At 48.1% G+C, this 17,047-nt stretch overlaps 2 protein-coding genes across 3 annotated transcripts in view; one reads left to right on the forward strand and one right to left on the reverse strand.

The window, feature by feature from the left end:
• Positions 1–4,279: 4,279 nt before the first annotated feature.
• On the reverse strand, positions 4,280–16,738 carry SPRTN (SprT-like N-terminal domain). 2 transcript variants are annotated; one of them, XM_008569858.1, is made up of 5 exons: positions 16,515–16,738; positions 15,845–15,944; positions 11,411–11,539; positions 7,519–7,786; positions 4,280–6,628 (listed from the first exon to the last, which is right to left on the reverse strand). In XM_008569858.1, the coding sequence occupies exons 1-5, from the start codon at positions 16,736–16,738 to the stop codon at positions 5,904–5,906; spliced, it is 1,446 nt and encodes a 481-aa protein (XP_008568080.1). In that variant the 3' UTR covers positions 4,280–5,903. The 2 variants fall into 2 exon arrangements, with proteins under 2 accessions (XP_008568080.1, XP_008568081.1); XM_008569859.1 differs by lacking the exon at positions 11,411–11,539.
• A 49-nt stretch (positions 16,739–16,787) lies between these two features.
• The window catches only part of EXOC8 (exocyst complex component 8), a 5,014-nt gene continuing 4,754 nt past the window's right edge, over positions 16,788–17,047 (forward strand). The window contains exon 1 of the mRNA XM_008569863.1: positions 16,788–17,042. Coding sequence (XP_008568085.1) covers positions 16,788–17,042 — 255 coding nt within the window. The remainder of the gene's footprint in view (positions 17,043–17,047) is intronic.

Raw genomic sequence — 17,047 nt, forward strand, 5'->3', positions numbered from 1 at the left:
TGAACCCACAGGAGGGCAGAGCGTCAGGTGGGAGCCATGTGGCAAAGGCCATGGGGTCCTGGCAGTGGCCGTCCTCAGGAAAGAGAATCAGGGACCCCCGTGAGCGATGGAAATGGTGATAAATCCAACGTTGACACGTCAGAGCACTGGCCGTGGGCCCCACGGGAGGGAGAATCGTGAGTGTTCACGAGATAGAAGGTGGCCAGTGGCCGTTTACGGAGAAGGTTCCATTTCTGGGCGAGGGACAGATGTCTCTCAGAGTCTTGACGGTAAGTGAAAGACAGAGGCAGGGTCCTGTGGGGGGAGATGGAATTCACAGAATCAGGAGAGACTCCAACCCCTCTCACCTCCCTTGCCACCAGAGCAGTGGCACCCTGCAGCTCACTGTGCGGCAGAACCGAGGACCTCTGCCAGCCACACAGCCCTTGCCCTGCCCGCAGAGCGCCACCTGTTCCTGCAGGGAGAGAGTAAAACCTTTCAAAATGAGCAGAAGAAGGGACACAACATGAATCGTAGCTGACTGAAAATTCTTAACCCTAAGGCAGAAAACTAACAATGTTCAGTCTGAAATAAATAGGGCTCTGCAGAAATAATTAATACTCGAAGTTGGAAATGCAAAATCTCAGAACACGGCTGGTTAGGTCACTTGGTTAGAGTGTGGTGCTGATGACACCAGAGTCAAGGGTTTGGATCCCCACAGCAGCCAGCCGCCACACAAAAATGAAACAGGAAAACGGAATGAACATGAACCAAAAGAAACCCTCAGGAAGTTGAGAAACAAGGGTTGATGTAACTCAGCAAAGAAATTGAAAAAGACAGGCAGGCCAGTTGGCTCGAGCTGGAGCACAGTGTTATGACACCAAGGTCAAAGGGTTTGGATCCCCGTACTGGCCAGTCACCAAAAATTGAAAAAGACAAAGTTATCTCAAGGTGCTCAAGGAAGATAGATTCTAGTGGAAATATAACAAAGGGCATGGGGTGGGGGGAAGCAGCCGCGAGAACATAGCAGGACAGTCACAGAGGGTTGGAAGGAAGGACGGACACACGGATGCATGTGCATGTGCCTCGTGACATGCTTACACAGTGAGATCCCCCGTAGCACTGAGACTGCACAGTCTGCAGGTGCAACGACCTGGACGACTCACGTGCGGAGAAGCCCGACTCTGCCCTCCACAGCGGATCCCGTGCGGGTGGCTGGTCGAATGTTCGGTGTTGAGTGCACCTGAGCAAGTAAACGTGGGTCCCTCTTGCTTTATAAATGAAACGATTTGTGTGTCTGTCTCTGTGTATACACGAGTTTATATTTAATCTGTTGCATTACTTCAAATAAAAAGAATCCTACGGAGAATGTTTTGTAAAACAAAAGACAAATACCCTCCCCTGTCAGTCCAGATGTTCATATATTTAATTTGCAAGGGATATTTATAACCTGGGAATGAGTTGGATCTTAAGAGTATTCTTGCTTGAAAATACACCTAAACTTTGATTCTTCAGAGAGGTATGGAAAAGAGTCAGTGTGCACTATGGTGTTTTTTGCAAAGGTGCATGACCACAGAACCCGAGAAACGCCTAGACACCAACACTCTAAAAGGTACCTGTGTGTGTGCTTTACCGGACCTCTGCGGTAGGGCCAAAGGACGTAACTTATGTCCTAGGAGGCTTTCAGACCAATCTCGACAAGCCAGAGCAAAGAGAAAGGTTAGACATATTTGAAGAAAGTAATAAAGGTTCGTGAACAGTAGAAAAGCACAGGTCTTGCTTTGTCTGGAATAATTCCTGTTGAGCACGGCTCTGCCACATCTGGGTACCAGTGTGTTGGTACCAGTGTGTTTGTTGCGTTGGGAGACTGTTAGGTTAGTACAGGGTGCAAGGTGAAGGGAGGTTCCAGAGCCCAGATGGTCGGTCCGTGTTGTCTGAACAAGCACACAGTGTCGGCCTGCTGTGTCCCCTCGCAGGACCGCAACCACGACCTTTTTCTGTTCCCTGAACCCCACCTGGCAGCCCGCGTCCCTGGGTTGTCTGCAGGGTTCTTAGGCACGTGCCTTTGCTGTGCCTGGAGTTCACTCACCGGGAGCGCCACCTGGTGTCCAGGGAGCGAACGGCAGGTCTGGGGGCAGCGTTAGCCCCAGCACCGAAGCCACAAGCAAGCTGCTCCCTTCTGCACTGCGGTGTACAGCGCGGTGACCTCAGCCGTGACAAGGTTCCAGAACAGCTAGGAAGATCCTCAGGTCCTTTCATTTCAAAAGACAGGTGATGAACCGTGTAATCATACAACTCCTAACACTAATGGAATATTAGAGAAAGCAAAGCTGGAGCTGATCTCATCGCCTCTTTTTCTGCTACTTCCAGACCCCTAGTCACTTCAGCCCGCGATGGCAATCGTCACGTTAGCTTCACGTCATCCAGCGAGCATGCTCATAGTCAGCAGCCACGACACATGAACATCGACAAGGAGAAGGAAACCACTGGGAAGGGTAAGTACCAGGATCAGGGCAGCCTAAGCATTTCATCACCAGCTGCTTCACCCTGACATTGCGACTTCACTTCGAAATCCTACAAGCTCTGGAAAAAGTGGCATCTCAGAGCCTCGGGACAGTGGACTATGAGTTTTCTGTTATGGTATTTTCCCATCGACCTTAGAGTTTCCAGTTAGGATATGCATTTACAGTCTACAAAAGCAAAACACAGCTTTCTAGTTAGAGTTAGTACTGCTAGGTAATGAGTAACCCTGATTTTAAAAACACTGAGTTTTTACAGAAATAGAGTCTACGCCCCATCTCTCCACAACAGGGAGTAACAGCATTTAAAGGTTGAACCAGGTGCTGAGAACACCAAGGCCAGGGGTCGGGATCCCCTTACCAGGCAGCTGCCAAACACCAAAAAGGCTGAACCAGAATGACCAGCTCTGCTATTAAGGTAGGAAGTTTGCTTAAAAGAGGAAAGTCTAAACAGAAAAACCCCAGAAAACTATTCCTTTGATATGAACGACTTGGATTTAGGGGGGTAACAATTCATAGCGTGCAAACTTCCTCAAAATTAACAGATTAAGCAACGGCTTAATTTCAAGTTAATTTCCATTTTCTTGCCTGCGAACAGCTATCTCCGTCTTCCCCCTAGAACCTGACCCAGGGCCTGTCTTTCCCGCCTGCGTGTTTCTCACTCCCCCTTCCCCTGTCCCTGTCCTGCCCTTCGTCCTCCCGCCTATGCTGCCCCCAGAGCCCATCAAAAACACTTCTCAACATGTCCTTGACTGCTTGTAAGCCTTTCCGGGCCCGGCCTGCATCAACAGACACCAAGCACTACATGAACTGGACAGGAAGTGGAGAACTAGACATGGTGCCTGCCCACCCGCTACTCACCTGTCCCCTCCGCGGTCCTCTGCCTGCTTGGCTGTGCCTGTCTCCTCTGCGGGCCTCTCCCTGCTCGGCTGTACCTGTCTCCTCTGCAGTCCTCTGCCTGCTCAGCTGCGCCTGTCCCCTCTGCGGGCCTCTCCCTGCTCGGCTGTACCTGTCCCCTCTGCAGTCCTCCGCCTGCTCGACTGCGCCTGTCCCCTCTGTGGTCCTCTCCCTCGCCATCCGCCCTTCATGTTTGACTCTCTTCCTGTGGAGCAGTGTGTAAGTCCCCACTAGAATGTGCCAGCCCATTCCATGCCTTCGTGTTTTCTTCTCTTGGCAAAGCCCTTTCCTCCCTGTTTTTTTTTTTTTTCCTTTTTGTCTTTTTTCGTGTCCGGCAACAGATTGCAACCCTCAGTGTCGCGCCCGTACCGGACCGGGACCGGCAACGGGATCGCAACCCTCGGTGTTGCTCCCACACCTCGCTCAGCCAGTGAGCGGAAACCGGTCTGTATGTGGGATCTGAACCCTGGTGGGAGCGCCGCCGCACTCCCAAGCGACGCACTGTAGCAGTGCGCCACTGGGCCGGCCCTCCTCCCTGTTTTAACCAGGCTACTCAGCTCATCCTAGAAGACTCTACTTGGATGTTTCCTCCAAGAAACTTTCCCTAAGTCCTGGCTGGGCTCATTGTCCTTCCTGAAGGTTTCCCCCAGCACCTGGCAGAACCCCTGTCCCAGCACATCCCACACTTTGTCGAGACTAGTGTGCTTTTGTCTCACTCCCCAAAGAGGCTGTAGAGCTCCTCGAGGACAGGGACATCTTTTCACTTCATAGCCCCAGAACTTTGTGCAGTTTTGGCTTTGCCCATAACTGGTTAGAGTGACTTAGGGAAAATGATCCTGTATGAAAGCATAACTGCACATGCTCAACAAAACACACATTTACCGTTATTTATCTATAAATATTTATTAAGCGCTTTCTAACATCATGCTTTGAGAAATACTAAAACGTGAACATTCAACCAGACAAGCTAAAATGAAAAAGACTCATAACAGCGTTAAAAATCCTCAGCCACTGGAACTGAGGCGGTGCTGCCAGGAGCGTAGCTGGCCGTCCTCACCAAAGCCAGACGTCAGCACCTCCTAAAGCTAACAGCCAGACGTGAGCATGGCCCGTGACCTAGCAGTCCACTCCCGGGCTCATACCTGACAGAAGAATGTTCTCAGTAGCATTATTCATAAAAGCCTCACAGTGGGAATATTTCAGATGTCTGTGAGTATTTGAATGGATGAAAGAATCCTGGTACATTTAGTAAATAGTACAGAGCAATGAAAAGGAACTTCTGCTGCACATGGCAACAAACACACTGATTTATGAAGTTCAAAACCAGGCTAACGTGTGTTGAGAGGTGAGAACGTTGAGTGGTGACGTCTGGGGGTGGTGGGGTGGTGCGTGCTGACGCAGCAGCACCCTGCAGAAGCCTTCCGGGCAATGGAGACGTTCTCCGGATCTGGGTAGGAGCCACACAGGTGAATGCTACGTCAAAGTTTACTCAGCTGCACACTTAAGATCTGTGCACTTTCCCTGTACGAGTCATCCTGCAACAACGTTAAGGAAAAAGCAAGCTTGTGAACAGCTGAGGTCTGGGGAATCCACCAGCAGGCCGGAGGTGCAGCATGAGACGAAAATAAACTGGGAGAAGGGTCTCCGTCCCTTTGCTGTAATGTGCAAGATAATGTCTTTAAAAAGAAATCTATTTTACGTGCACGAGTGGTGTTCCTTTTACTGTCATGGCTTCTACTTTGGATTAAGGTTCCTAACACTGTTTCCAGGTAACGTTCCACTGTCATGTAAGCTGGGCAACTTTGCGACGTCACACAATACCGATTACTTCTCTGCACTGAGTTTCAGCCACTCACTCTGCTGAATTTTGAGGAAACAGCTAAACTCAGTATAAACCTGGCCTGCAGAATTACAGTGGCTCTTTGACACCAGTAATATTCCGAAAGAAATTTAATTACTTCACTTTAGTCCTTGTCTACTTTAACCTAAAATCTGCTACCTTCCAGTAAAGGTGAAGCAGAGAAATAAAACTCTTTAAAATATAGAAAATGTATTTCCTGTTAAGATTCTGCAAAAACAACAAAAAAACCACAGAAAAAAACCCTTGAATACCCTAAAATAACTAATATACTCAATATACTTAGTATTACATTTGGATTTTCCGTATGTCTGACACTGGGAAGTTAGTATCAGTTCAGGGAGTGAGTTTTGATATTATTAATAAAAGAATGTTCCATGTGACCGAACACCTGCCAGGACTCCTCACAGGAACGTTTTGAGGAGAGCCCACAAATGACAGATGAACAGACTTAAACCCCGTTAAGAGCAGGAAAGAGCAAGAGTCTCTGAAAACTCCACACATACTCAGGCAGAACAAACTGGGCTACAGCGCATCAGGCAAGAGCGGAAAAGCACCCTGAGACAGAAGACGTTTTTGAGCGGCTGTCACGGCACAGCAGTGGGGGACACGGGTGGCACGGGAGACTCTGTCCTGCCTCAGAGACCGTTTCAGCTGTTGACTTTGATGACACCACGTTCAAGGCACCAGTCCAGGTGCTCATTAACGTGAGACTCGGGCACTTGGTTCTGACAGACTGGACACCGGACCAGCTTCCGGGGACGGGGTGGGCTGCCGGGCTGCTGGGCAGGACGTGCGCTGCACTGGGGGCCATCACTGCCACTCTGTATTTGCTCTTTCTCGATAAAAAAATTGTCAAGGACAGTCTTGTCCTCTAGCCTGGGCCGTTTCCTTGGGAGTTTACCCTCAGCCCCACCCTTGTGCTGGGATGTGGTCAAAGACGTCAATTCTGCTGCTTTTAGGGAATTCCTCAGGGATGTCTTAGAAGACGTAGCCCTTCTCTGAGCACTAGAAGCGACTGAACTTTTAGCGACATCACTAGCTGCTAAGCTTTTCACTGGAGAGCCGTCCACACTTTGGAGAGCCTTCTGGTTGGCAGCCGACGCTCTAGGAAAGTAGTTGCTTAGAACATTCTGGTGACTGGCATTAGGAACAGGTGAGGCTGGATGCCAAGTTTTTTTACTTGAACCATTCTGTTCGAACTTCACCTCAATTTTAGAATTAGGTCTTAGGGCATTTGCTGAATGGTCCCGACTTAAAAGGTCTTGGGTTTTACTAGCGGCGTGTGAGGTGACCCGTCTCCCAGCTGAAGACGAACTGCTGGTTTCTCTTAGGACGTGCCCTTTCCCACTAAAAGGGGTCCACGGCTGTTTGTCTGCAAAAGAAGCAGATAAGATTTTCTCTCAATTCAAAATGAATGAACAAATATTAAGCTAACAGATAATTTTCTTTAAATGAAGAAATAGTATTTTATTCTAACTTGGATTAACATTAACAATTTCCTGTCATTGGGAGGACAGTCTTCAAAGTCAGAGCTCTGGTACTGAGAGAACATAAAGGTAAAAAAAGTTCTCTCCTATGTAAAGTCAGAGACCAATAACAAAACAAAAATCTACCGCCTCATTCCTACCTTTCCTCTTACAAAAATGAGGATACTCTCTCCACGTAAATTCCTCTATAGCTCCCGACTTACCGGACATCTCAGATTTACGTATAAATATAAACACAGCTTATGTTCCTGGGTCCCACTGCATCAACTCAACAGCCTCGGTAACGTGGTGACCCACGCGAAAGGCGGTCGCCGTACACCGCACGGGAAAGGGGTAGAGGGTGAAGACAGGTGCCGTGAGCACGTGTCGCGCCCTGCCCTTCTGCCAGCGCACACACGTACATCGACAAGGTCACCTGGACAGAATCCAGCTGGTAGGAGCGGTGCTGGCAGGACTCACGTCCGGGCACTGTTGTCTGAGTCACCGTTTTTATTCTGACAGTCCTTCTGCCTCTGTTTCCCAGTAATTCAGTGAGTCAAGACAGGGAAGGGCTTTACCTCGAGTGTTATCAGCGGAAACTCACTCACTCCAGGGTCAAGTACAGTGTATTTTCCTACCATCATTGCATGGACAACGCGATTTTTTCTTAATTCCACACTTGAAAACCACACACTAGAAACAACCCTTAAGCTCATCCCAAAGCCAGTTCTCTAGAGACCAGCACCGCCTTGTCGCTGCAGCACTGATCACGGGACCGCTGCCCGCGTGCGGGTACCTTGATTCTCCACTGCTGATAACGGGGCTGCTCCCGGCCTAGTCTTTCCTTTGCCCTTCTTTGAGTAGTTCTCCGGCTCCTTAATTTTGATGTAGGTCCCTCCACAGGTTTTCTGGTGCTCAGGCCACCAGAAGTCGTGAGCAGAAGGTGCCCTGTTGGTGGCACGTTTGACATAGCCGTAGTAGGGTGGTTTGTGCTGGCACGGCCCGTTGCAGCGCCACCAGTGTCGCCGGTACTGGTCCACCTCATCGTGGAAAGTGTGGTACACCTGGTGAAGAGAGGACTTCCAGCACTTAGACAGCAGGTTAATTTTTTTTTTTACAACATTATTCTTATATAATCAACAATACTGCACATAAGTTTAAAATTTTAAGAAAATATATAAGCAGCTTTTAAAAAAATACTTTCCGTTTCCCAGACCTTTCTGAGAAGTTCTATTTTGGGAAACACAGCAGCCATATTTAGTCTCTGTTCAAAAGACCATTTTAATGGGAAACAGCAGCGGTTAATGCTTCCTAAATGTGTAAGAGACAGAAACATGTAAGATTAGAAAGCAAAGAAAGTTAAAAAACAACCTCTAAGAATGCTAAGTTTCAGAAACCAAATTCTAAAGTGATCAAAAATTAGGACAAAGATTTTGTATAAGACCATAACAAGAACCATTCCCACTGCTACACTGGAATTTCCCTGTAACAACACCGAGGGGTTCTGAAAGACTAAACCATTCCCTGTAAATGCCTGACCCTAACACCACGAGCGTGTGACCGATGGAGCCTCTGCTGAGCCCCCTCCACGTGCTCGAACCTCTTTACTCACGTCTCCGTGATAAGCCTGGTGGGCAACACTTTATCTGTTTGTGCGTGTGTTTCTCTTCCCAGACTGAGAAGTTCTTCCGGACTGAGGTGTTTTCATTTTGGGGTCACTACTGGCTAATTCAGTGCTTGGCACAGGGAAGCTGCTTAGTGAAGTATTTGTCATTGAGTGAAACGTGTCATTCATTAAGTCAAATGAAATTCTCTGTAACTGTGCAGGATGCTTTTCACCCTGTGGATGAAAACTTACTTGGAAACTAAGCAGGAGACACATAAAGGAAAAGTTCTGACAAGAGGGTGGCCCTGCCAGCAGTGTGGCGCCGAGCCTTGCAGCGTGCACTCAAAAGTCACTCCTTAAATTACTCTGTACACCATCGTCAGTCTTCTTAAGGGGAACATTATTATTTGTATAAGAATAAGGGGCATCTGTGACTTTGTTTTTACCAAGGACATTTAACTTTCTACTATACTCCCCTCGGGAAGCATGCTAAGCTTTCTATAACTCCCTAGACAGCTTTATTCTCTCTCTCCACCTAAGCATTTGTATTTGTCAAGCATACAAACAATGCACACTATATTAGATGCAGAAGGAACTGAAGGATGTAGGTTTTAGGCAAAGAAGTCTGTGAACCTCTGCCCTCTACTGCATTCAGAGCTCTCCACTTAATAATTCACTAGCAAATAAGACAGAGGATTGGATTTGTTTTGCTTTCAATTCCTGTAACTCCTACAGCCTGGGAATGTGACTTAACAACAGTCACTAACGTAAAATTTCTCTCCAGCGAGAAAGGAGATACGCTGTGGAGTTCGTTATAACAGGATGTAACCTGCAAAAGCAAGGGTGTTCGCTCTGTAAAACCTCTCCTAAATAAAAACACAGACATCCCAGATGAAAGAATCTGTCCTCCTCCCCTGAACAACGGGAAGACACCCTTGCTTTGCCAAAAGTGTAATTTCTGGTGAAGTAACTAAAAGCCTTTCTTACCAGCAACTCCCTAATTCCTTCACTAGTCTGGATTTTATGTCTGATTTTTTTTTTTTTTTTAAAGATGACTAGTAAGGGGATCTCAACCCTTGACTTGGTGTTGTCAGCACCACACTCAGCCAGTGAGCGAACCGGCCATCCCTATATGGGATCTGAACCCATGGCCTTGGTGTTGTCAGCACCGCACTCTCCTGAGTGAGCCACGGGCCGGCCCTATGTCTGACTTTTTAAATTTAATTTATCTATTTCTGGTGGCTGGCTGGAGTGGGCATCCGAACCCTTGACCTTGGTGTTACAACACTGCGCTCTAACTAACTGAGTCCAGCCAGCCCATCTGACTTTTTTTAAATGCAAGCCACTTTCCTATTGTTGAAGTTACTCTACATCCGATAGGTCATCAGACAATGAAAACCGATGGGTAGAAAGAACAACAGTGGGGCCGGCCCGTGGCTCACTCGGGAGAGTGCGGTGCTGATAACACCAAGGCCCCGGGTTCGGATCCCATATAGGGATGGCCGGTTCGCTCACTGGCTGAGCGTGGTGCTGACAACACCAAGTCAAGGGTTAAGATCCCCTTACCGGTCATCTTTAAAAAAAAAAAAAAAAAAAAAGAACAACAGTGAACGGTGAGCACTTTCCATTTTACATCAGACTGGCCTTTGTTGCCTTTTAGAGGAAAGAAACGCCCAGACATATGAAGGAATTTAATCTGTGTAGGAATGAACGTTCTATTTGGTTCAATTCCACTCAGCATTTGTCCCGCCCGTGTGAAGGCGCTACGGGATGCATCGTATACATGTGCAGTAAAGACAGGAAGAGCTGCTGTATGCAGAGCTCTGAAGGCAGAATAAGAGACTGTGAAAGGTTAAAGATCCGCTCAGAGGATTCAAAGCAGGGAGAAGCCTCACCGGTGGGCAGATGAAGGGCACTGAGACCTGGGAGTGCACTTCAGGGAGGGTGTGCGAGGACAGGGAGGCGGCAGAAAGTTCAGGTGAACAGAAACACGGGACACAGCAGGGACGTGGGAGGTAAGAAAAAAGGAACCAAAGTGAATTACTTAGTGCTCAAACTGTGCTAAAATGTTTTGCATGTGTTTTCTCCTTAATCCTTCCTCCTCACAAGAATCCAACAGGCTGGTACGGTCGTCACTCCACTGGCCATGGGAGTGAAGCGAGGCCCAGAGGAGGGAGGCAGGTCACACAGCTGACACTCGGTGGGGCCTGGGTCTGAGTAGTCTGATGCCTCGTGCTTTTTTTTAACCCCAGGCACCGCCACTTCCTGCAACACTACGCAGAGACATCAATCAAAGACGACCCGATGATGGCAGTGACAGACAAACTGGCAGCAGATGGTGCTGTGCATGAATGACAGCCCCCCAAACACACTGAAGCTTAACATGTCCCCTAAAGGTCCACCTATTGGAAGCGTGGTCCCTCTGTGACAGTGTGAAGAGGGTGGGAAATCCTACTATGGTCTTTATAAGGTGGGGCATTGGGGAGGTGACTGGATTGTGGCGACTGCACCCTCGTGAACGGGTGGACCCGTTCCTGGAATAGTGGGTGTGGTTCTGAGGGCTTTAAAAGGAGAGTGTTTGGGGAGCTGTCTCTCTGCTCTGCCATTCTGCCACGACAGACCCCTGCACCAGCTGTGTCCCCTGGACTGTGGACTTCCCAGCCTCTGAAACTGTGAGCAATAAATTTCGTTTTCTTATAAATTACCCAGTTTCAGGTATTTTGTCATAAGCAACAGCAATAGACTAATACGGCTGGGTTGAAGAAGGAAACTACAACAAGAGAACAGAGTTAGACGACCTTGTAAGAGTCCGGAAGAGCAGCACTGCAGGCCTGAGTTAACTATGCATAACACGTGGACCCAGAAGAGGTCAGAGGCCTCAGGGACACTGCCGTCCCTGCTGCTGTCCCGCTGTGCGGTCCTGGAGAAGCCAGAGAGCTTCTGCTCTAGGCCTTTCGTTCCCTGCTGAAAATCCATCCTCACAGATAATATCTGTTTCTACCTAGTTGTCTATTTTTTAATTAAATCTCAGACGTACAGAATAAGTAACTATCAAATGTCATAAGTGCGCAGCTTTACACACCGTTATGTTGGCTCCAGTCAGGCGGTTGATGCGATACATGTGTTTACAGAACTCTGGACCGTGCCCTTCCCGGTCCTTGTCATTGTTAGTGACAAATAAATATGCGTGTATCATTTCATGCAAGAGGGTCTGAAACAGAAAACAATCAAATTAATACGTTACGGCGCTTTTCAAAATAAAAATGCATTTTCTGACTCTACTGAGTTCGTAACCTTCTCTGAGTCATGGGCTTCTTTCAGAGACTGAAAAAGTCATGAACCACCTCTCCAGGAAATCCATGTCAGCACAGTCACAAAAGTGCACTTGTATCAGCAGCAAGCAGGCGAAGGTCATGGAGTTCACAGGACAGTAAGTGACCCACGAACTTGAAAAAATGCTCAGCCCCATTTATAAAAAGAGAAATGCAAATTAATACTACAGTAGGGTACTACTTTTTGCTTATCAAGGTGTGAGAATCTCCTAAAGTTTGTCACCGTTAGTAGATCTGAGAGAAAATGTCCCCATGTGCTGCTGGTGAGAGTGCAGAACGCTGCGGCTGCCATGGGGAGGGGGTCTGGCGCATCTACCGGGACTGCAGACGTTCACCCTGTGAGCTGGCGACGCGGGCACCAGCACAGGTCACGTGCACAAGCCATGCTCACTGTGGCACTGCTTACACTGACAAAAGATTGGACGTAACTCACGTGTTTAGCCATGGGGGCCCGTGTGAACGTACTATGGTACATCCACATAATGGAATTCTATGTGGCCATGAAAAGAATGAAACAGATCTCTATGAAATGATTCAGAAAAGGCTACAGAGTGTATTATTTTAATGAGAAAGACAGAACAGAAGAGTGTACATAGCATTTTGTGAGAAACATGTCATGAGGTGGGGAGGGGAATAAAAGTGCATATATATATATTTGCCAAAAAACCAACAAAATAATAAAAAATGAATCATAGTTTCTATAGTAGGTGGGGAGTTCAGGATAGAGAGGGAGAGATGGAGAACAAGACGTTTTTGTACACAGTAGCTCTCTATAGTTTTGAGGTTCTGAATCATGTAAATTTTAAAACAAACAAAAATAAAACCTACTGTTCACACCAAAGATGCAGAAGTTTATGTGCAAAATTAACAAAAGCATTTAAGGTTGCTGGGTTTTTCTGTCCTAGAAAATAATACTTTTTAAAAAGTGAAAATCATAAAGATCTTCAAATGCATACCTTCTTCATAATCCTCCATTAAGTTTTTTTTTTGTCTTTCTTGTGACCGGTAAGGGGATCGCAACCCTTGGTGTGGTGTCGCCCACACCACGCTCAGCCAGTCAGCGCATCGGCCATTCCTATATAGGATCCGAACCCATGGCGGGAGCGTCGCTGCGCTCCCAGCGCCGCACTCTCCCGAGCGCGCCACAGGGCCGGCCCCATAATTCTATTTTTTTTTAAAAAGATGACCGGTAAGGGGATCTCAACCCTTGACTTGGTGTTGTCAGCACCACGCTCAGCCAGTGAGCGAACCGGCCATCCCTATATGGGATCCGAACCCGTGGCCTTGGTGTTATCAGCACCACACTCTCCCGAGTGAGCCACGGGCCAGCCCGGCCCCATAATTTTTTAAGAAAGAATTTCCGCCAGAAGAACTAGACTGGCATTAATGAATTATAATTAATAAATTATAAAATTATGCTGAACAGAAAAAAAGGAGAATCAAACATTTTAACTTGGTCTTTATGAAAATGTCCCTTTTAAATTGATCAGGGGCCGGCCTGTGGCTCACTCGGTAGAGTGCGGTGCTGGTAACACCAAGGCCACGGGTTCGGATCCCATATAGGGATGGCCGGTTCGCTCACTGGCTGAGCGTGGTGCTGACAACACCAAGCCAGAAAGTCAACAAGCAAAATGCCTTCAGCTTTCCAGAGAACTGCTGCCATGACCTTTTCACTTGATCGGTCTGCTTTTCCTTTGACTGGACCACTTCCACCTCTTGGTAACCACAGTTTTTTGACTGTGCTTTGTCTTCAGGATGGTACTGGTAAAGCCATGTTTCATCTCCTGTTACAATTCTTCCAAGAAATGCTTCAGAATCTTGATCCCACTTGTTTAAAATTTCTATTGAACTGGAACCCCCTCCCACAACCAGGCACACAGCACCAGTGCCTAGGGGCCCGCCCCGCCCAGGGAACTGAGGCATGGAGAAGGGGACTGGACCTCCCCCATCCCACAACTGCCTGCCTGGGAACCTGAGGTATGGATTCGGGGACCCGACACTCCTCTCAACCAGGCATACCACCAGCACCACAGAGTATGCCAAAAACATCACTTCCACGTGGGTGGCCCACCACAGCCACCACAATAACCATGGCTGCCATGAAAGCAGCTAGATGCCACACTACCACACAGATGGTCTGCCAGCCACTGGAGTGCACTGACACAAGGAGAGTCACCAGCAGAGATAAAGAAAAGAACAGGATGTCTCTCTCCACAAACCCCATTTCAGAGTGACAGAAGCAGCATCTGCTCTATGATAATTTTGGGGGACCTGACTACACCTCTCAGCATTGGACAGATCACCTAGGCAAGAAATCAACAGAGTAACCATTACTCTTTCAGAAGAAGAGAAGAAATTTAGGGTGATTAGAGCGGGGAGGGGGAGAGAAGGCACAAGGGGCATAAAGAATAGTTACGATTTATAACAGTATATATGCTAATATTGATTTGATCAACATATCTCAATGTTGAACCCCTGAAATATGTATAATCAATTTTGATTCAATAAAAATTTTTAAAATAAAACAAACAAATAAATAAATAAATAAATAAAATTTCCATTCTCTGCTCTTGTCTGCAGCTGATCTGGGTGAAAAGTTTGGGTACCCATTAAGCAGAAAATTTGTTCAACTGCAATTTTTCCATTATTCTGCTCTTGTCTGCAGCTGGGTGAAAAGTTTGGGTACCCATTAAGCAGAAAATTTGTTCAACTGCAATTTTTCCATTAAAATTGTGTAAGCTGAGCCAATTGAGATGTCTATAGCGTTGGCGATTGTTTCTGCTGTTAACTGTCTGCCTTCTTCAATTAGGGCAAAAACAAGATTGATTTTTCCTCGCAAGCTGACGTGGATGATCTGCCACTGTGGCATCATCTGGTCACTTCCTAAAACAAATTATCCATTTATAAACTGATTTCTTTGGGGCACTGTCCCCACGAACTTTTACTAAAGCATCAATGACTTCACCATTCTTCCACCTAAGCTTTACCATCAATTTGGTGTTTGTTCTTGCTTCAACTTTAGCAGAATTCATGTTGCCCTAACAGGGGCTCTTTTCAAACTGATGTCTTACCCTTCTTAGTGTCTCAAACTAGATCCTGTTCACACATGTTGTAATAAGTTAGTATGAGCTTATTGTGGTGCAAAAAGTTTTGGAATCCATGCATCGTTTTTTCACAATATGCATTTTCCATGAAATTTCTGAAGACCCCTCATATGTGTCTTTACTGTAAACATGTCTCTTTTAATCTAGTATGTTATTCCCTGTCTTTAATTGGAGTGTACAGTCCACTTACCTGTAATATAATTACTGCTGTTGTGCTCACACCTACCTTTCTTTTTATGCATGTCATCTGGGCTTTGTTCTTTACCTTCTCTTTTATCAATCAAGTATTTCTACTGTACCATTTCATCTTCAGTAGCTACTTACTTCTTTAAAAGTCGTGTAAAACACTCATAAAATTTACCATCTTAACCACACTTCAATAGTGTTAAGTATATTCCTGTTGCTGTGAAACCCATTACCTTTTACCATCCTTTAGAGCAGCATCCCTCATATTTCCAAGCATGTTTTAACATATTTCTCACCCTGTGCTCTTGTGTGCAGATTTTTCAAGTGACATAATTGGAGCAGAACAAGTCACAGTTAATGCATCTTGGGGAATTTCAGGCAGTAAGCTGGGAGGTCCTGCTGCTCTGTCTGGCTAGCAGGAGTGACCACCAGCTCTAGACATGAAGTGTGCCCTCACGCTGGTTTGTGCTGCCAGCTCAGCTAGGTGTCCTGAAAGACAGCAGTGTGACTGTCACACAGAGGAGGATCAAAATTTGTTTATCTCAACAGGACGACTTGGATGCTACGTTTTTCTCTGCTTCTAAATATGTAACTTAAGCCAGTTTCTTAACGTCTCTGAACCTTAACTTCCTCATTTATAAAAAAGAAAATATCAACACACACTGACCATAAACGGGGCTGTTCTAAAGACTGAGCGAAATAATATACCTGAAAGCCTTTCTTAACTATGAAGCACTATAAAAGTATAAGGTATTTCTTATCATTTGCCCCACAATTCAAATTTATACTGAGGAAGAAGCGATTTTTTAAAGCACAGACTAATTCCAACAGTCTAAGTCAATGGTAGGGACTGGTAAATTACTGAGTTAAGAATCAGGTTTATGCAAAGAATACCTCTACGAGATCTTTCCTCGGTCTCAACTTCAACAGGGGTTCGCTGAGCCGGATGGAGCACATTCCACCCCTCCCTTCATAGCTGCACATCCCAGCACACCTGGAAAACAACCGCCCCCAAAACGTGTTACCTTTACAAACGTGCGCACAAGGGAGAGACACGAGAGCAAACCCTCACCCATTCTTGGGCTCTGCAGAGGATTCCACTGGCCCCATGGCCTTTTTGAAGTGGACCCTCCTGCTTAGCAGACTCCTGCACTTCACCCGAGCCAGGCTGCAACAGCTCAGGGAAGACAGTCCTGTTCTGCTACCCCCAGTCCCCCCAACAAGCTGTCATCCGTCCGCGGTGGTCAGCAAGCAGACCTCCAGGGCGCATCTCCAAGATGACAACGGAACCCCACCGGAGGAGCCCTGACCTTCCAACACGACTGCACGCCCCGTCCTCATCCGTTTTGCACCAGCTCGAGAACCAGCACGGAGGGGACTCTGACTTCACGCCGGCGTCTCTTAAACCCAGTGTGCAGAGCAGGGAGGATCCCAGAGGCATCGCCGGAGACCCCCGGAGACGGGAAGCGCCCCTGCTCGGCGTCCCCTCCCGGGCGCCAGGCACCGCCCGGGTGGAGTCGGGGCCCGCAGCACCCCGTCCTCCCGGAGCCGCGGCGATACTCACAGGGTCATCCGCGCGCTCCACTTCACCTCCACGGCCCCCAGCTGCCCCCAGAAGAACCGGTCGTCGAACTGCACGAACAGGGCCTGCAGGTCCGGGGTGGGGTCCACCAGCTCCCAGGACGCGTCCACCAGCGACGGCGGCGGCGGGGGCGCCCGGTCGCGCTCGGCGGCCTGCCGGTCCCACTCCTCCTGCAGCCGCAGCGCCAGCACCAGGTCCTCCTCCATTGAGCCGCCCGACGACGCCGAGATCCCGGGGCCGGAGAGGGAGGTCAGCATGGTACCTCCGAGGACCAGGAAGGGGTGGGGACGAGGGCGGCCGCCTTCTAGCGGCGCCGCTAACGCCAAGCCCCCCGAGACGCCGGGCGCATGCGCAGTACCTCGTTACCGTGTCCCGCCCGCGCCTCTCTTCCGCGCTGCCTTCTCCAGCGCACGCGCGCCACGCCGCCGGTGCTCCTGCGCAGGCGCGATGCGCGACAGTGGCGTTTCTACGCAGGCGCGGCGCCCGACGCCGCGGCTCGGCGCAGGCGCGGTGGG

Source organism: Galeopterus variegatus, unplaced genomic scaffold, assembly GCF_000696425.1.
Source record: "Galeopterus variegatus unplaced genomic scaffold, G_variegatus-3.0.2 Scaffold537, whole genome shotgun sequence".
NCBI lineage: Eukaryota > Metazoa > Chordata > Mammalia > Dermoptera > Cynocephalidae > Galeopterus > Galeopterus variegatus.